The sequence below is a fragment of the Vigna unguiculata genome, chromosome 1, assembly GCF_037176805.1.
Source record: "Vigna unguiculata cultivar grain cowpea cultivar isolate G323 ecotype 2 chromosome 1, ASM3717680v1, whole genome shotgun sequence".
Lineage (NCBI taxonomy): Eukaryota > Viridiplantae > Streptophyta > Magnoliopsida > Fabales > Fabaceae > Vigna > Vigna unguiculata.
The window spans coordinates 10,138,662-10,160,553 of NC_140792.1; the positions used below are offsets into that span (position 1 = coordinate 10,138,662).

The window sequence follows — 21,892 nt, forward strand, 5'->3', positions numbered from 1 at the left end:
ACAAAGGACAATGAGAAGGCAAGAAGGGATTTAGGATTGTATTGCAAGAGAAAAGACTTGGAGTTGAAGGTTCAAGATAATGGCAAAATAATAAAGTCTAAAGCAAATTACACTTTAACCACAAATGAAGCTAAATCAGTTTGTCGGTGGATAAAGGAACTTAAGATGCCAGATGGTTATAATTCCAACTTGGCTAGATGTGCTGATGTTGAAAAGGGAAGAATTCATGGGATGAAAAGTCATGATTGTCATGTATTCATGGAGACATTACTTCCTATTGCATTTAGTGTTTTGCCCATTCATGTTTTAAATCCTCTCACTGAAATTAGTCATTTTTTCAAAGATTTGTGCTCTACAACATTAAAAGAGGAATCCCTAAGAAGAATGGATGAAAATATTTCAATTATTCTCTTAAATTAGAAAGAATATTCCCTCCTGGAATGTTTGATTCCATGGAACATCTCCCTATTCATCTCCCCCATGAAGCATTGTTGGGTGGACTAGTGCAATACAAATGGATGTATCCATTTGAAAGGTACTAAATAACTTCCCTCATATTTATAATTAATTTTGTCACCAATTTTTTCATCATGATGTATTATTTTCTTTGTATATATTCATGGGTGATTCAAAACGATTAATAAAAAATAAAGCCAGAGTTGAAGGTTCTATTTGTGCATTTTATTTACACCGTGAGACAACATACTTTTGTTCTCATTACTTCAACAACTTCATGTTGTCACCACACAATTGGAGAAAAGAAGTTAAATGTCAAAAAGATGTGTCAATGTTGTCTGTTTTTCAACAACAAGGTTGTCACGCAGGGAGAGAATTGATTCATTGGTTAACTGATGCAGAGTTCAAATCTATTCATGTTCATGTGTTAATCAATTGCATTGAAGTCAAACCATATCTTGAGTATGTAACTACCTCCTGTGTGAACAACTTTGTGGTCAATTATATATAAGACTCTAAAAATTTACCATTGGAATTTATTTTTGTCAGCTCATTCCTTATGTCCTTGCAAATACCTGAAAGTAGTGCTTCTGCTCGTATTCATTCAGAGTTTCCTGAATGGTTACAATATCAAGTATGTATTATACCATTAATTATACAACACATGGATTTTAATGTATCTTAATTTTACATCTATCTTTCTATATTTGTAGGTTTATAATGAGCCATTAAGTGTTAGGAACCAAGACCCTAAGGGATTTGTCAAATTGGCCCATGAAATGTGTCAAAGAATGGCACACGTACTTCTTGAATGGGTACAAGTTCCATACTAACGCATGAAGCAAAGGGAAAAAGACTATAAATAGTGGTGTTCATGTCAAGGGCCTTACCGAAGGAGGTGAAGATGATTTTTATGGGATCATTCATAGAATATATGAACTAGAGTACAATACTTCTAATAAACCGAAGAAAGTTATACTTTTTTATTGTGAATGGTTTGATCCCTCCATAAAAGGTACAAGAGTGGATCCTAAATATAACATTGTGGACATTCACATGACTTCAAGGTATGATCCATTTATTTTGGCATATAATGTTAAACAAGTATATTATGTACAATATCCACCATCTCGAAAAGACAACTGTGGTTGGTGTGTTGCAATTGAAACCAAGTTGAGAGGTCGCATCAAATCAAATGAGGTGGAAGACGATTTCCCTTACCAAGTTGATGAAAGGTCACATGCCAATGAAGTGATTGAAGTAGAACGTGTATTTGGATTTCATCACATAGAAGGTCATGATGAAGAGTTGGAACAAGAAGAGGAGGAGAACGACGAAGAAGAGGAAAAAGAGGAAAAAGAGGAAGAGGAAGAAGAAGAGCTAGATGAAGATGATACTGAAGAAGAAGTGGAGGAACAGGTGGAGGACGATGAGGATGACAATGATTGAACTTAATGATAAGGTCCTTTTTTTTGTTTCATTTCATTAGAACTTGATAATTGTAATTTGTATTGGTATATTTTCACATGCTATGTCTAATTAATAGTTTATTAAGTTGTTGTTATATTTGTTTGTTATCATACATTATCTTAAATGTTTGCCACTTATATCGTAAACTTCATATGCGATGTCATCGGGAGATCCACCTCGACCCCACCCTCAATTGACAAGGGGAAAGGTATAGTAAAACCAAGAAAGAGACGTCATAATTATGTCCTTCGGATTCCACTCAGACCCACCACATCTATGTCAGCCTTACATATGTCATCCTTATCTTTCCCAACTCCACCCACAGGGTTACATAACCCTACTTCTATCCCGGCGATTCATATGTCGTCTTCATCTTTTCAACCTCCACCCACAGAGTTACATACCCCTATTGCTCCCACATCCCCGTTTGTACCACCCTCACATATACCTTCCTCATCTTCCTCAGTTCCACACACAGGGATACATACCTCTTCTGCAAACATTACAGCATCCCCTTCACCTCATACTATACCATCCCTAGCCTCGATTGGTGGCCCATCTCCTGCTGTTGGTGAGCACGGTACACCATCCCTAGTTCCAGGTGATATAGTTGCACCAACATCTACAGGTGATCCTAGTGATGAAGATCAGGACCCTCCTCTACATGACCGCCCAATGATTGAACTTGTCGGTCGAGGGTAATATTTTGATTCAGTTATTCTAATTGTTTGTATTATATAACTTCTTTCATCTTGTGACAATTTTCCAAGTCTTTTAGGTTTTTTCCATCAAGAGTTGCATCACAGACAATCAAGCAAAAATTTCTTAATCCTTGGCCATCATGGGGATCAATACCTGAGAAAGACAAGGACCATTTCTGGCAACGTTTTAAGGTAACGTGTTGTTACTTATTGTACATGTAAATTAAGTTGTTAACTACTATTAACTGCTTAATATACTTATAATGTTTTAAATGTTTTATTTGTTATGTTATAGAGGAGAGTTCAATGGGCACCAAAGCATGAAAATGAAATTAAGAGAAATTTCAACACCAGAGCTTCTCATTGTTTATCTGAACTCTTTAGAGACGCCGGAATGGCTAGAGAAAGGCCAGAATAGATCCCGAATGATGTGTGGACTAGACTGCTCGATCATGTGGTGTTGATGGAACACATGAGCAATCCTCTGTTGATCCCACACAGGACAAGAATATCAGGACTAGGTGTTGGATTGAGACTGTTGGAGGAAAAAAGAAAGGAAGACTTTATAGGGCTGGCCAACTTGTGTTAGAGTCTTTTATATGCAGGTAATTGGGAAATGTTAAATAAACAAATGTTACTGGAAAATGTTATTTAAAAATCGACGGATTACTGACGGCCAAATCCGTCAGAAATTACATACGTTTATACATTGTCATTACCGACGGATAAATCTTTCGGTAATTACCAACAAACTGATCAGTCGGTAATGGCAAAGCATGAACGTTTGTGGTTTCTGAAGGATTAGGTCATCGGTAATTACCGAAGGATTGATTCGTCGGTAATAACTGATGGTTTTTGCGAAGGACGAGTCCACCAATAAATACAGACAAATCTCAAGCATTCGTCGGTAAATTATTATCGACGATGCGTTAACTGACAAATTTCTGGTCGTCGGTAGTCCATCGCTTATACCAATTTACCGACAGATTTGTGTCATTACGAACGGATTACTATCATCGGTAAAGACAATTTTTCTTGTAGTACAAATACAGCATGTGATAACCATCAATATCTTAAATCCATGAAAAACAAAACATAAAATTACTCATAACAGAAATAGCACCCAGTAATAGAGAGGTGCACCCAATGCTGCACTTACAGAGGTTTGGTGCCCATCGAGAAAGACAGGCGCTCAAAGCCAAGTCCCTTAGAACCTCTTTGGATTAAATTTTTAGAATTTCGCTCAGCAACAAAGTTGGTAATAGCGCCACAAAGTTAGTGAGCTTCCTTATTCTGGTTTTGTCCAACAAGCAAAACCTCACCTAGTGAAAACCACTCTAGGAGCTTATTGTCAAAGTACCGCTCAACAGCACATCCAGCCCAATAATCTGGAGTAAAAATGCTCCCAAACTTGAAAAAATGTGAATTGGTGCACAGTACCCCTATTGCGATTGAACGTCATCACAAAAATTTTACATTGAATGGGAGAGTTTAGATTGATCAATTAGCCAAACTGGATACATTCAACCTTTTTCTAACTCAAATGAATACCAAAAGAGTGTTCAAAATGTATCAATTAGACCAATTGCTCAAAACCTAACCGTCTCATCCAATTATCAAACCAAACAAAACCATCATTCACCAAACAAACATTGTAACACTTGCAAGCAGAGTGACTACATAATCACTTAACAGATTTCTCAATGTATTCACATCATATCATACCAATTCAGTTTCCAATTACACTAATCCGTGCTAATTTCTCATGTTCCAACTGTTCCATCCAATTAAAATCAAGAGTCAACTAAATTGTATGCAAAACCACACATTCAACAACACACATTTACCGTCATTAAAATGGTCCTGAAAAACATATTTTTCAATAGTATTATAATGATTTGGCAGCTTATCAAATGATTATCATATCTCTTTCAACTTTATATAAAAATCATATTATGAAGAAAAATTAGTTATTTATGTTTTGAAAAGTTTAAAGATTATTTTTTCAATTAAAAATAAAAAGACATACACCTCACTTAACAAAAAAAAAGTACATAAACTAAAATGATATTTTTCTTTATATTATAAGTTGTTGACAAATAGTGTACTGGTTCTATGTACTTACCCATGACAAAGACTGATCGTTCTGCTAAGCATGTTTAATTAGAACAAAACAAAAGTTGATGACCGTCTAATGGTCTTAGCCACATAAAATATATATAATTATGTTGATCACGTGTGCATGACATCATTTAAAATCCCTAACATCTAGAATGCCGTTTCTTTTACCTATTCTAATAACAAGGGATTAAGATATGTTTACAACTTATTTTTAACTTTTATGATATTTTCTTCCTTTTGTGCAGCTTTAACTTGATCTTTAAGCGACATTGTTGGGTGTAATATCCACCAATAATGTCTTTTGTTTATCAACCCCAGATTTTTCTGTTGACTCTCATGAGATCTTTATACGAACTTTATACGCAGAGACAAGGATATCTGAATGTTACAACCAAATAAAGAAACCAGATTCAGATGGTAACTTAGAAGTAAGAAGAAATAACTGAGAAGACATTCACCGATTAGATAGAAAAGTTCCACGACAACATAGATTTGTTTTCCAGGTTAAACAATTGATATGAAGTGACTTTTGGAGTCAAATAAAAAGTATAGTTTATACTAATTTCAGTGTTAATATTATCGCGATAACAAATCAAGGGTTATACATACTGAAAAAAATTAACCCCTACATCATCGTTTGTCATTATACAAGGTTTTACATTAGATTAGCCTTTAACATGATGACTTTTGTCTTACGGAATCAAGCTTTTTATCATAGGCATCGTATGGCCTTGTCATGCTATGCAATAATTCTCATTCAATTTACAGGTGAGTTGGTGGAAGGTGTCATATATAATAAAAGCTATACAGTATATATAGTTGATAATTTCCTTTTATATCTACATATATATTAAAATTAGTGTGCTTTGGTTTCGATTTAAAAATAAACTTTATTTCATTCTTCAAAAAATTAAAATTACTTACTTTAATTTTTATATAATAAAAAAATACAGTTTTGATCCCTGTAAATATTATTTGTTTAGATCCCTCCATAATAATTTTTTTTTTATGTTTAAAGATTATTTTAAGGTCAATAACAAATATTTACTTTACAAATTTCAAATAATTTATTGAATGTATGTTAACATTGTAACACGAATACAAATGAATATTACTTATGATGGCCACTTCACCTTTTGGCACACATATATAATGATGAGTGTTAAATGATAATATAAATTAAAAACAAAATTTTATTTAAGGATACAAACGTAATCATAACGTATTATTTATATGATAATAAAAAATGTATTAAGTATGTTAAATACATTTATAATTTATTTCCATATTAATTATTGGATTTGAATATGTAAAAGCAACATTGATTAATTAAAAAAAAGAATACTTTATTAATTATTTTCCCAAAATAGAAAAATCATAGTTTTGAATTTTTATTTTGAAGGTAGAAGTATAGTACTGTGAATAACATTAATCTGATGGTGGGTGAAATGTTTGTGGTGGATGAGTGAGGTGCAGCTAGCCCATCATGAATTTTGTTCACTCATTTACTTTTTTGGAGGCAAGGATAGGAGTCAGCTTCAAAGGATTTAATATAAAAACTAGTGATGTAGTCAAATCAAGGACTCCCTAATGAGTTGCACGTGCAATTAGACACCTGGACGCTGAGCCTGATTACCATGGTTCATCTAGGTTAATTGAAATAGCATAATATGGCTGCATAATATACATGACAGGAAAAAAAATAATAATATATATATATTCATGATACCCTTACATCGTGGAATATTTCACATTGATTAGTCACATCAAAATGAGAATATAAATAGGATTTAAATTTTGTTTTACTAGTTTTGTGAAATTCAATCAAACATAATTTCACTTTCAACAAGAATTGTTATTGAATTTTTATTGTACTAGTCAAAAATATTTAATTTCATGTTTGCTTATTATACGAGGGTTGTTAGAAATTCCATTAACAAAATCATAATACAAAGTGAGATGAAACCTATTTTACACACATGAAACACAAGAATTGAGGATTGAATTATGTTTTAAAAGTTTTTACAAACTTTCAAAAAAAAATTATGATGTTAGATGATAGTTTTATACACTAGTACAAATTTTGCTTTTTACCTCGCCTTATATGTCTTAGTTGGTCAGGAATCGAAGCATATAATGGCACGGTGGCATTTTTACAATTTCAGGCAACTTTTATGCCTCGGTTCAGCGAAAACCCGAAGCAAAAGAGGGTTATATGCTTCGGTTCAAAAAAACCGGTGCCAAAAGAGGGTTATATGCCTCGGTTCCAAAGACCCGAAGCCAAAAATGTGGCTGGATATTTCAAAAATGCCACTAACCATTACGTCTTTGGCCTCGGGTGTCATTGAACCGGGGCCAAATAGGGCTATATGCCTCGGTTATTAATTGAACCGAGGCCATATAGTTTAATTAGGGTTCAAAATTCGTGAACCCCCTTTTCTTCCCCGCGGTGCATTTCTCCTCTCTCTCTCTTTCTCTCTATAACCTGCTGCTCCAGCCACCCACCACCACCACGCGAAGCTCTGCAACCACGATGTGCTGCCACTGCGCTGCTCCGGCCACCGTCTCCGCAAGCCGTCACCGGTGGAAACTTTTCTCCTGCAACGTCGCCGCAACTCCTTCGCCTTCGTGGTCGCGCCTCGAGCGCCATGAATGGGGGGACGTCTTCGACGTCCTCAAGCGCCCCCGCCTTGTTCGCGGCCACGGCAACCGGATCCTCATGGTCGGCGGCCTCAAGTCCTCGTTCGCCCTCAACGCGCCCTGCTCCACCATCCTTGTCCTCCGACTCGACCTCGACAAGCTCGAGTGGGCATTTGTTTGGAACCTCCACGACGCACCCAACGCCGATCAGTTCAATCGAGTGGTGAAGAAGCTTCTGGATGGCCTCCGAGACACCGCGGCGTCGGCTGTCAATGGTCGGAAATACACGGCGTCACCTCTACACTACCCAATGGCGTTGGCACTGTATGTGTCCTTGCCCCTTGAGACGCTGAAGAAACCGTTTATGGACGCATAGATACCGACGAGGGTGAGAGCGGTCTTCAGGTTGTTGCTTCCTGCAAAAACAATAATTTTATGCTGGGTGAGCGAGGCATTTCTAGCCTCAAGGATGATAAAATATCAAAAAGTCTAACAATGACAAGTACCTACGGAGGAAGGAGGAGACGGAGATGGTGGTGTTACATCAGGGTCTAGTTTAGGAGTTTGATTATAGAACATTGCGCTTTCGAATCTAATATTACAGCTTGGTCTAAGAACTCTAGCACCCATCCTGCCCTGACAACACGATGAGATTTCTGAGATACACCCATCCAAGCATCTATTGTAGTCTGTCTCAGACAAATCAGGGGTGCACTGCACAAGACCGTATACGGTTTGAAAATTTGAAGCAGCTGCACTACCGGTAGAATACTTACGACGAGAGTCACTAGATGCAGCCACCACTGTGAGATGGGTACTGACGGGGTATATGGCCTCGGTTCTTACCATAACCGAGGCCAAAGGCTCTGTGAAATTTTTAATTAAAAAAAATATTGTTGAACCTATGGTGGAGAGTGGAAAAACATTGACAGCATAGATTACATTCAATTTTTAATCAACAATGGTGGAGAGTGGAAAAATCTATCACTTTTGTGAATATGCATGTAGATAGAGAGATGAAGTTTACTTCCAAAGTAGGTTCATGTACTTCTTGCTCTATAGATAAAGAGATGAAGTTTACTTCCAAAGTACATTCATGTACTTCTCGCTCAGACTGAACAATAAGAAGGTAATCATCCATAGTCGCAACCCCTACACCTAAACCATTTCAACCTCCCATCCAAAACTACGTAAGATGTTAAAGGCAAAATGCAACACCCTAAATGTTTTGATTGAGGGCTCAAATACAACAAAGCTTAAAGCTTGACAACATGAAGAAACTGCATCTAACAGACATTGAGCGGATCATGAAAGCACGTGCTTTGTTTAATAAGCAATTAAAGGTCAATCAGGATAAGTATAAAACAAGACTTCAAGTTAACATACATGAAGAATATTCTAAAGCTTTTGTCTGAAGAAACTTTTTTTGTTAAGAGATTCATGCCAAAGTTGAAAGCTTCAATCAAATATCTCTTGCAATTCTTGCTAAATTGAAATATGCATAAACTTTATTTGACATAACCATGTCAACACTGACTATGTTATCTACTTAGTATGGTGTTCACTTTTATCATTCAAAGAAGTAAAAGATTATACAATATAGGGAGATGCTTCCATTTTTTTAAAACAAACACTACCACAAGAATTGTCAGGACGTGAGTAGGATAATTATTCCTATGAACTTTCAACTATTGAGAAGCATAAACTATCACCCTTTTCTCATGTATCAACATACACCCCAACCCCTAGTGTAATCGTACAACAAACTTCAAAAGGCTTCCTATGTCAGGCATGATCAACACTTGAACATTGGTAAACCTTTTCTTTAACTTCCTAAAAACTCTTTCCACACCTCTTTGTCCACACAAAGGAATAATCCTTTTCTGTCAGTTGTGTTAAAGAAGTTACCAACCTTGTGGAACCCTCCACAAACCTTCTATAATATTCGTTAAGACCTTTGAAACTCCTTTCTTCAATGACAAACTTAGGACTCACCCACCTCCACATTGACAGGGCTACTGCCACTCCTTCAACAAAAACCACATGTTCTAAGAATTGCACCTCCCTTAACCACAACTCACATTTAGATAGCTTGGCATATTATTGTTTCTCCCTCAAGATCCACAAAACTATAGTTCCACACATTGACATACTAAGTTTAAACTAGTACTTCTAATAACTCCTCCACCTGCTTCTTCAACTTCACTACCTTGGCAAGAGCCACCCAATAAGGATCTATTGACACTAGTCCTACTTCAGGCACTAAGTTAATAGTCTGCCTCTCCTCAAGGTGGTAGTTCTGGCAACTACTTTGGAAAACACATAGAAACTATTCCAACACTGGGACCACTCAAAACGACATAACACTCTGCCCCACTTTTCAACTTCCCATACACCTAATGTCCAACCTCTAACTAAAACCTATTTGAATCAAGGAACACCACTTCTTTGGTACCTAATCTACAAGAATGTGATTGGAAAACAACCAATTCATCATTGAGATTATGTTCAAACCTTGTAAAGGAAAACAAATCGAATTGACTTTGAATTTGTGTCCCCTGACCACCATGAGACATGCCACACAAACCAAGGTAGTCTCCTCTTGACCCAAAGTTGTAGTGAAAACCACCAGCTCAAGCTCCAATTCCCTTACAAGCAACCCCAACTCATCCATACATGCATGTGACACAAAGGAGTGTGTTGCTCCAAACAAAAACAAAATAATTAACACAACTACCATTTATGTAAAAATTAACAGTCATTGCAAACACTCATTAAGTTACTTAAGGCATTACATCTCCTTCCCTCCTTGGTTAAGCTTTGTAGCACTTGCTTACCTTTCTCCTTGAGGATGGAGCTTAATGATGTGCCTCTCCTTTTGGCCCTTAAAACATTTCACCTCAGCTCGAGCAAAATCCTTTCTCACATGTGAACCTCCACACCAGAAACATCCCTTTTGTTGTCGATATTTTTGTTGCTACTGCTGATAGGATCTAGCGACCTTCTTATGTTGTTGGGTCTTGGCGTAAGTCTCTTATGATACCTTACCCTTACCAACAAATGATTCTCTTTCTTGAGAAACACCACCTATAACATCCCTACCGGATATTACGGATTTAAATAATAAAATAAAATATGAAATTAAAATCTCATTAATTATAATCCATTTCCCAAAAACGTGAGAAATTTCAAACTTTATTCGATTATAAAATAATTGAATCCAAACTTTATAAAACTTAAATACAGTATCCAAGTTTAATAACATAAATTATTACAATTGTTCCAAAACATAATAAAAACTCTGATTAAAAATTTGAATCCCAGTTTAGACCCGCTCCGACTCTAAGCCTCACCAGATCCACTTGCAACATCATATGTTCTCGTGTACCGCGTACACAATCATCGCCAAACACAAGTAGATAGGGTGAGCTAAAAAAATAAACATATATATATATATATATATATATATATATATATATATATATATATATATATATCACACAGTCACACCAAAGGAATTCCTTCCTTTGATTTCATACCACATGGCCATAACCATGTTAATCGTGTTGTACATCTAGTGAGTACCTCAAGATGTCTTGCGGCCATACCTATCGGTCACAACCGATAGAGCATGTGCGGGAAATCATGCTACGGATCACACACCGTAATGCCAAGTGGAGTTCCCAATATGAACATAGTTCGTAACGTCCCAAGACTACCAAACTCGTCAGCTAATTTCTAAGGAGGGCAATCTATCTGGACTCATCCGTACTGGCTACAACAAGCACACTCACACCGACAACACTCGCCAACCCGAGCCACAACTCAAGAGTTCTTCGTGTTCATCCGCCATCCCGAGCCACAACTCAAGAGATGTTATTTTGAGCCACAACTCAAGGGATACGTTCCGACCTTTAAGATATCCTAGAAGCCTTGTACATTACACACATCATAGCAAGCATAACAACAATCTGTTGCAGCAAAACCGCCTGGCGCTGCTCATGAGGCGCCAGGTGCTGCTCGCCTCCAGACTACCTGGTAGGGGACACGTACCGCCAGGCGCCAAGTGCCTCTGGTGCCCTCTGTCTGCAGTTATCTCCTAGCGGGACCCTCATGACCGCTAGGCACCACGCATTGAGTGCCTCCCTATTTTTGCAACTCTCACCTAGCGGTTCGCACCACACCGCCAGACACTATACTAGTACAGCAAGCTTACTGGTTTTTACCAATTTGCACAATTTGTCAACTCTAATGCTACCTCAACACTTGTACATGATTCATAAACTTAATCGCATATTGTCATTCAGACTTATCCAATCTCATATAAATTAAATTATCTCCATATGGTTCCATGTATGGTTTTCAATCTAGTAGTGCAACTTGTACTTTATTGTATTCTTGTGTAAAGCCCTCACCCAATCTGATTTTAGTAGTACCAATTTCGTTGCTTCATTCACTACCTAAGTGTACATCTATACTTCATTCATACTTTTACACCAATGTTCAGTTTCTGAACTTCCCTCACATAATTATCCAAAACCATGGTTTCCACTACACCATACTTTAGCCTAAGCTAAGTCTTAAAACCCCTGATACCAAAACAGATTTTAAGTAACAATCATTCTCAGTTCGTTACAATGAATTTCTTGTTCCCTCTAACTACTTTCCCAACTGATTATACTCTCTATTACTCTGGTCATCAATTTCCATTATATCATAATCAGACTTTAGTAATATTTACACCAAGTTTCCAACGTAACCACACCTCCTCATATCTCCTTCACTCTTAAAATTATACACTACCCGACCCAAATAAATTTTCCATCTACCATTGTACTCCAAACCTCCCAAAACCAGAACTGCACCTTTCTGCCACGTAGCAGCACTGTCCCTGCGCTGGCACCCCCGTGCCGTCAGGCGGTGCATGCCTTTTCTAGTAAAATTTCCAGAATTCTAGCACCTGCAGTATTCCCAGAACACCCCTCTTTTATCACCAATTCATCAGACTCTAATACATACTACTACACCCAAACTTTCATTTAGGATAAAACACACCACTTCAGTCCTATTCTCACTTGAATCAAATCACGCATTCAGATTCCTCATTACGCAACCCTAATACGAGAATGATGCCATAATCATCTAATCTTCCTTCATTACATCATAATTTCACAATAATTCACTCCCATTTAATCATTTAAAGAATTAAACACCCTTTCCACTGATTAGAAATCACCCAGGAAGTCCAAAACACTAAAATCGAGTAAAAATTGACTCGCGTCGCCTGGCGGGTGTTCATCACCGCCAGGCAATTCAACCAGAACCCAGAAAACTAGGTAAGCAACATGTGTCGTCTAGCGACTAGGGATGTGCCACTTGGCGGTTCCTCCCTCAGGAACCCAGAATTAGGCCAAAACATCAATGTCGCTTGGCGGTCAAGCATAGCCTGCCAAGCAGTTTCTAGAAATTTCCAGAAACCCAAAATTTAACAAAACAGAAAAAGGTTCATGTATAATCATCACATACTTATAAAGCAATTCATGTTTAAACGTAAAGATTAACGTGTAAATCTCCCCTAACTCGGAAATCCTTGCTTAACTTAATTCATCTTTGATCCTTCCTTGTCCCCAATGGTTTGCCTTAGTTCTCCCTCCAGATTAGCTTTTATGCTCTCTCTCACAACACCAATTCACTATGAATTTACTCTTTCTAATGTGCAGAACAAAGTCAAGCTAAAAAACTCTCTCTTTCTCTCTCAAAAGTCACTTAATTGTGTTTTAATTAAGCTTAATTACTCTAAAACAAAAATTGACATTAAGAAGGAGGTGTAATTGCCATTCAAGATCACTTATGGGTTGTTCCCTTGGCTGCCCATTCAGCTATGATTTTCTCTACCCTTTCATATTCATGCCAAAAATAAAATTGACAAAAAGAAAGCCTAATTTGGTTTTACAAAGGTTCGAACCCATAACCATGTAAATATTCAATTCAATGCATAACCATTTAACCAATTCATGTTTCATGATGACTAATATAATTCTGTGATTATATTATCATTCAACATGATCAAGCATATTATTAAAAATAATAACAAATAAATAACATACAAATGGCATATATAAGACTTGAACCTAAGTCCTCTCACACAATTAAGTACTCTCAACCACTTAAGCTAGTACTATTTCACGTCACATCAATCAATATTAAATGCCAAAAAGGATCCTCCTACCCGCATTTATTAATTAATTATTTATTTAATTAATTAAATTCCACGGGTTTTACACCAGCCTACTTGACTCATCCTCAAAGCTCTCCATCATCTTAGTCTTCTCCACAAGAAATGAACCTCTATAACATCCCTAAGGAATATTACTTTTAAATAAATATAAATGAATAAATAAAATAAAATAAAACACGATAATATTAATAAAACCTCATTTATAATCACATATTCCCAAAACGTGGGAAAATTAAAACCATAAAATCGTATACCTTAATAATTCAAGGATAACAATTATTACAACCCATAAAATGATTAAATACAACTGTTTGAAAACAAGAAAATATCTGATTAATAAAGTCTTCAAATCCCCATATAGTCCCACTCTGTACTCATGCATTTATTGGCTCACCTGTCAAATCATTTGCTCCCGGATAGCAAGTTATCTGATCATCGCCACACACAAACGGATAGGGTGAGCTATGCATATATATATATATATATGGAATAAATATGACACTCATCCCAAGAATTAAATCATACGTAAGTATTCCATTATTTCAAATTACCCAACCCTGATCTCATAGTCCTTCATGAGTCATATGCATGAATCTAGGTCTTGAGACTTCACTGTGCTCCCACGAAACTAACCCATTCGTGGTCCAACCCTACGAGCCTATCTCGCTCATAGTCATGCCCCACAGACTCCTCAACTGTAGAAAACCATCCAAGCCTGCCTCGCTCAGACCTTGGCATGCACACAATCACCATACTATGGACTCCTCGCCCAATAGCAGCCAACGGGAACAAAACTATTCCTTGCCCATCGTGCGTCCGACGCATGTAATCACCATACTAAGGACTCCTCGCCTCTTAGTAGCCAACGGGAACTAACCAATTCCATGCCCATCATGCGTCCCAACACCAAGCACATCCCAGACCCCTATTGGACTTAGTTCATCAAGCCCAAACACAAAGGTAAGTGAACTTAGTCCTTCAATTCCACTGATCTAAGTAACAACCAATTTCACAACAACCAGAATGCCTAGCGCCGCTTAGACACCGCTAGGCGGAAACTAGTAGCAAACCGCCCAGCGACCAAACCCCCACCGTTAGGCGCTAGGCAGCAAACAGGAGTTGCGCTGCTCCGTCACCGCCTGGCGAAAACTTCCCTGCTGCCAAGCGCCATCATCCAGAACCCAGAATTTCAAATAATTTCCGCCTGGCGCCACTCCTTGGGTCGCCAGGTGCCAAGTTACTGTTATAGTTCACCCCAAAATTTCGTCTGGTGAGCTCATTCTGACTGCCAGGCGCTGGCCCAATGGACTTAGGCCCTGGCCCAACTCACGCATATCGCTTGGTGGTCCGTAACCCCACCGTTAGGCGCCATATCTCGAATCTTCCAACAGCAGTAGATCACGTGGCTTTCGCCTGGTGTAGCACTCGCGTGCTGCCAGGCGCCACACCAAAAGTGCGTTTTCTAGTTCTATTCTCTGCAGCATAAGTCCTATACTTTTCATTTTCAATACACACACAACAATCAATTAATACACAATGTCAAACAATACATGCAACATTATAAAGTATCTGCAAATACCTACAAGCATACTCATTTTCTTTTGTACCTTCCCACACAATGAACAATTTCTTATTTATGGCTTAGATACACATCCATTTCACGACTCGTTTTGATTCAATTTACCACTGGGTATATCCCCTAGACTTTACCATTTATGCCAAAATACACAATCCCCAAATCATCATTTCCCTTTAATTCCCCCTACCATAATGATTTAAACCTCTATACTCTCATTTTCTCCATGAATTAAATATAGAATTTACAATTTAATTGCTTTACTTGTTTCTGATCTCTCAGTTTCATCACAGACTACCTCTAATTCAATCATTGACCAATCACCCTTATAGCCTTTTCCTCAATGGAACCAATCTTATTCCAGTATTAAAACCTACCACGGAGACTCCAATTATTTCTACCCACTGCATTACTCAATGTGAACCTTCCTCCGTTACAATCACAGATCTCATGCTTACTATGTTCCTCCAATTTAAACTCCAACATAAATTATGAGTTGTGAACTATTTTGGATTTTCCCCAAAACAGGAATACATCTATTCACCCACTAGCTATTCTTCCCAAAAATGTATTTACAACTCCAATACCCTAATTCAATGATTCACAGTTCCAGAAATCCATAGTTCACACAAAAATAAAAAAAAATCACGAAGCACCACGTAGACAATGCTTACGTCGCCTGGCGAGACCATTCTAACCGTCAGGCGGCCCATAGCCATGCCCAGAAAATAGGCTAAAATCCCATACATCGCTTGGCGGCACAAAAACTACAACCAGGCGGTTCTTCCCTACGTTCCTAGAATTAAGTGATACACAAGCAATTGTAGATAACACAGTCCATCAATTAAATATTCACGTATATATATATATATATATATATATATATATATATATATACAATTTTAATTAACATGCAAGATAACTCCCCTAACCTGGATTAAGGCTTCCCTTGAGTGAATTTTGTGCTTAAACCTTTCTCCTTGCTTCCAAAAAATCTCCCACTATGTCTCTACCCAACTCTGGTGATAACTCCCTCTCTAAATATAGTAGTGGCTCTGAATTTCTTCTCTCCCTTCTAATCGACAAAATGACAGCCTTTACATCCCATTTACCCCACCTTTTCTCTTACTACAATTAAACTCAATTTAATGGACTTAATTTCTATATTATACCTTTAATTAGATTACCTACCTTGCTTGAGCTTAAGTTTCAGCCACAATTAGAGGCTCTCTACGCCTATTCAAATCCCTTTTCATTAGTTAGGGTTTCCAATGCATAAAAAATGTAGAAGTAAAAAGGAGCATATTTTGCCTTGGCTAAGATTTGAACTCACAACCCTACTATTAACAAACCACACATACATCATTCAACCATTCAATGTTTCTAGTAAAGTAATGCATATATTTTAATTATAAGCCATATTTCGTATTGCAAATCACGTTTACCAAAAAAAAACAAAATAAGAAAATATCATACAAGTAGCACACTTAGAACTTGAACTCAAGTCCTCTCAACACCACTAAGTACTCTCAACCACTTGAGCTAATATTTTTCCACATCATACCTTTCGCATTAAATGCCTTAATGGCTTCTACTACCCTCATTTATTAAATAATTAATTATTTATTTATTTAAATTCATCGGGTCTTACAACCTCCTTCGTACACTTTAGGGTTATTGCCTTCTTCAACTCTAACATCAAGCCTTCAACAAACTTTCAACACTTCCAAGCCTGAAACATTGCCTGAGTGTAGAATAGAGTGAGATAAACAAACCTTGTTACGTAAGCACCGATAGGCAAGATACTACGATTTTATATCATTTGAGGTAACTCAAAGACCTTTTTCAACTATTGTAAAGGTAAACAGGTCAAGTTGATCTTGAATATGGGTTCCTCTACTACAATTAAACACTCAACCTAAACTATAGAGGTGAAAAGAAGCCTAGAATTGGTATTGAAACCAACTCTCCTACACAAAAATTATACCAACTACCCTTTGTTTACTATTCTCTCCCCGCAAATTTTTAGAACTAAAATAAGAAATCATCTTTGATATAGTCATGAGTGTGCACCTTCATCATCAAGACTTTGTATTTTCTTAATACTTTCAGTTTCATACCCATCTATACAATATAAACTTAAAGACTTATACACATAGGGTACAACAAACATACAACCCTCAAGTCATTCTAAGGATGAATTATTCTGAACTCTTAAACAACTATCACTAAAACAAACACACACAAAAATAGCATCCACTCCCCATATATCACCTAAGGTTCGACTTGCTCTGATACCAAATATGTAACACCCTAATTAGTAGAATCTCTCTAATAATTAAAGCATCTCACAATTGGTATGAAGTAATAAAATATACATAGGTATGTTATATGTATAACATTATTCCTCAATAATGTACAGAAGAAAGTTTTTGAAAACATAATACTTAAACAAAAGAAAGAGGAACTTTATGGAATACAACAAAAACTATCATAACTACCCTCCATTATCTACACCCCTCTAGGGCTATCTCATTGTTGATGCCCCTCACATGCATTATTCTTTGCTCATGTATAATATACGTTCATCGTAGGTGAATAAAACCACAACAAACACAAAAGAGAAGCGTAAGCTAAAGTTATTTAAGATTATACTAATAGTTCTACATTATGGCCATAATAAAAGATCATACATATAATTATATTCACACATAAAATTTCCAGTACAAAACAAGAAATAATATAATCATAAAGGCCCTCTTGGCACTTTCATACTCATCATACATCAGACACAACCTCTAGAAGACTTAGAGTATTGATTAGAACTTAAGATCCTACACTTGTTATACTCACCCTCACCTTTCAAGGGCCCTAACCATCCCATGGCCACATCCTCGCCATTGCATGGCCACATTCATACCAAGGAGTATAACAAGGTAAATCACATCTTTGTAAATTTAACCCTCAATGCCAAATCTTTCAACGAGGACCTCACCCAACCCTCACTATAAGTATCTTTCTCTATGTGAGTCTATTTACTTAATTGAGTCAGGATAGTCTCACTTCAAACCATGACATCAATACACTCCACACAACATCCAAATAGTAGCATTCCTACCAGGAAATCAGTACACTCTCATTCCAAAACATTCATATCAAACAAAACAGATTTTTAACAAAAATAGAGTATATACATCATTCACACATCTCATGCCTTTCTTTTCATCTATAATTATTACATTTCATACATATGTATCTTATTTCCATTCAAACTCATCACATGTCATTTAATTAAATTGAAATATTAATAATACATCATTTATTTTAGGGTTAAGTATGTTTTTAATCCCTGAACTTTGGTCAAAAATTGGAATTCATCCCTGGTCGAAACTTTGATAAATTTTGGTCTCTAAACTTTAAAAATGAATGAATATAATCCTTTTAACCCAATTACGTTGACTTTTTTTAACATGTGGAATGTGTTTCATGTTAATATTGGAGTTGTTTACGTCATTTGACACATTCTCGGCTCAATATTTACTGAGAAATACGTTCGAAACCTAAGAAAAAAGTTAACAAAATTGAGTTAAAAGGACTATATTCATTCATTTTTTAAGTTTAGGGACCAAAATTTATCAAAGTTTCGGCCAGGGACGAATTCCAATTTTGGGTTAAGGTTCAGGGACTAAAAGCATACTTAACCCTTTATTTTATTACATAACCATAATATTATATTACAAATATTTTTATTTAGTATATCCAAACTGCAAGATATATTTCTCTAACCATAAACCATTAATTGGCAATACAAATGTTCAAAACAAAGAACCATATGCCTTGGACCAACTATCCAAATTTTAACCCGATCCGATAGTTAACAAAACGAGCATCAAATTTTTCTAAGAGTATCCAAAACCCAAAAACAAGGTGGCTCCTAACCCCTACACCTAATGCTTGATGCCCTAGTCCCAAAGTGGCGCCTGACACCATGGACCATTAGAACCACTAACTTGGGAGTGTTCAACGATCCCAGGGTAGCGTGTGATGCTCTACACCTCTAGTTCTCACCGTCAAGGTTCCCATGAATGGCACCTAATAGTTTTGTGGTACCGCCCAGCATTGTATCAAATTTTTAACCCCCAATTTGACTTGAATAGGTTGTCCAACTTGACTATCTATGTAACATTAGTTTCTTTGTAGTTTAAAATGTCTTGTTTTAGTTCAAAATAACCATCAGATGGATCAAATTGAATAATCCTAACCAATTCAAACTAGCTTCACAACCAACAATATCAATTCAACCAAAACATTATATCGAAATAATCACATAATAATTCAAAACATATTTTTAGCTTCTAACCTAACATAATATATGCCCAATCTTACACGGCCCTTTTATCACATATCAACACACTACACAAATTTTCACTCAATTAAACCAAATCACACAATTTCATTCCTACTACATATAATATATCAATTCAAATTTTTACTCACCTACTAATATCATTTCAAATCTTTCTCTGCACAACAAATTATAACATTCTAGCATCACACACATATCACAACTCATCATATATATATATATATATATATATATATATATATATATATATATATAGCACTATATTTTTAAATTTAAAAATAGCTTCCCCTTACTTAGATAAACGTTCCTAAATTTTGAAAGTGTTTTCCACAAACTTTACCTCACACAGGTTACTTTACACATAGCAAACTCTCATCAATGATCATAACACATCAAAACAATCCTAATCCGACAAAGATTTATTTTAAATCCTTAAACTCCACCTACAAGCCCAAAATACCTAAAATGCAATAAATTTCTTAAAAGATTAAAAATGAAAGACAAGCGAATAAAAATAAAAAAGAATTAAAATAGCATAAATTATTTAATCTAATTTGTTTTTATTCTTTGATGTGATATTTGGTTAGAATAAAACATCTTTTACCCAATCAACCACGATACTCGCACATTGCACATGGAGTGCAGCATCATCAACTACATACATGAATGGCTATTTTATTCCATTTATTAACCGTTTTATTTTTTCTTGTCTAAGTTTTTATTTTTATTTTTGGTTTTTCCCTCTCTCTTAGTCAAGTCTTTATACAATGAAAGAGACAAAATGCAGAGAATAATACGTTACGTATCCCTTAAGAAAATATAAAAGGCCTGGCTTTATAATTTGGTAACTACTTTATTAATTTACGTTATCTAACCCATTTTTACATGTGTCAAAGACAATAGAATTGACCACAAAACTCGCCTACTATTTATTTAGTGGTCCAACCTTCTTTTGCATCATTAAGCATTCATACGCTACGTAATATCTGATGTACGTGCATGGACTAACTTCTAATACAATATTGGTTAAATTATGCTTTATTTTTATTTTTATAGAAAAATCTTAAGTAAATTTCTTTAATTTTATACGTCTCAACTTAATTTATATTTTAAAAAATGTAAATCAATCAAGTTCTTTCTTTTAGTAATGTTCTAATTTAATTAAATAGTACTCATATACTTGGATTTTATATTCTTGTAGGAACAACGTCTAATTTGATGCAATCTGAATTTTTATCAACTTAAAGCTTTGATAGTACTCACACTCTAATTGATAACCACTAGTTGTACATGGTTCAAACAAACTAAGTCCCTCTCAACAAATGCAATTAAGTGATTTCTTTCATAGCAAATTAAGGATTGGGGAATTGAGTTATCCAAAAATATAAATCGTAAAATATAGGTTATGTGTTACTTCTTGTATTTGTTGGTTTTTTATATCTATGAAATAAATTTTTAATATATACCATTATATAGAGGTGATTTTTCTTTTAGGTATACACATTTTCTTTTTATTTTATCCTTTTAATAATTATTTTTCTAAAACTAAAATAATGTCATACCAATTTTACTTTTTAAGTGGTCATTGTTTTACATTTAATCAATTTTTTATTTGACCATTTTTTTTTAAATTAAAATGACTTTTTGTAGTAACAAATTACCTGCAAAATAATTTAAATTTATCTACAATAAAAAATATAAAAATTATTTATATATATTTTTATAATTATAATAATAATAATAATTTTATTATTTTTTGTTATTAAAAAAATAAACATACATATACAAAGTGCATGTGTTTTCAGCGGTAATTATAAATCATATTAATTTATAATAGTACTTAAATACTAACTTACAAATCTTTAAAAATATTACTATATATATAACTGTTATAATTAAATCCTTAAAAATACTCAGAGTTGGATATTTTATGGACTTTAAACCCGATGAATTTATTACAATTTTATTTTTTAAAGGACGTCCTGATAAATTAGAAGAAAAATAAAATAAATAAATATAAAAAAAATTTAGTTTCCCCTCTAAGTAATATTAAACTTTGCACATATCGAAACAATCCTATCGTATTCTTTGTTTTGGTTCAAAATAAATTATGATTTTCGAGGTTGAAAAGAAAGCAACACCGAATGGTTTCTACTTTATATGTGGCAACATAATTTGGATGATTGACCTAGTACCAACGCATTTTCATACAGGACATGCATGGAAAAAGAAAACGCGTATTGTGATTTAAACTCTTTGCCTTGAATTGTTACTCACAAGAACCAACGTTAATCACCAGAACAACCCCTGAAGGGACTAAACTT

General features: G+C 35.4%; 1 protein-coding gene across 1 annotated transcript; it reads right to left on the bottom strand.

Moving 5' to 3' along the window:
• Positions 1-7,877: 7,877 nt before the first annotated feature.
• Positions 7,878-8,237, bottom strand: LOC114188077 (cysteine-rich receptor-like protein kinase 29). The gene has a single exon (XM_028076589.1). It carries the CDS (start codon positions 8,235-8,237, stop codon positions 7,878-7,880), a length of 360 nt encoding a protein of 119 aa, XP_027932390.1.
• Between the last annotated feature and the right edge of the window lie 13,655 nt (positions 8,238-21,892).

Coding starts and splice junctions, on each gene's coding strand:
- LOC114188077 (XM_028076589.1), bottom strand. CDS start 8,237: ATGGTAAGAACCGAGGCCATATACCCCGTCAGTACCCATCTCACAGTG.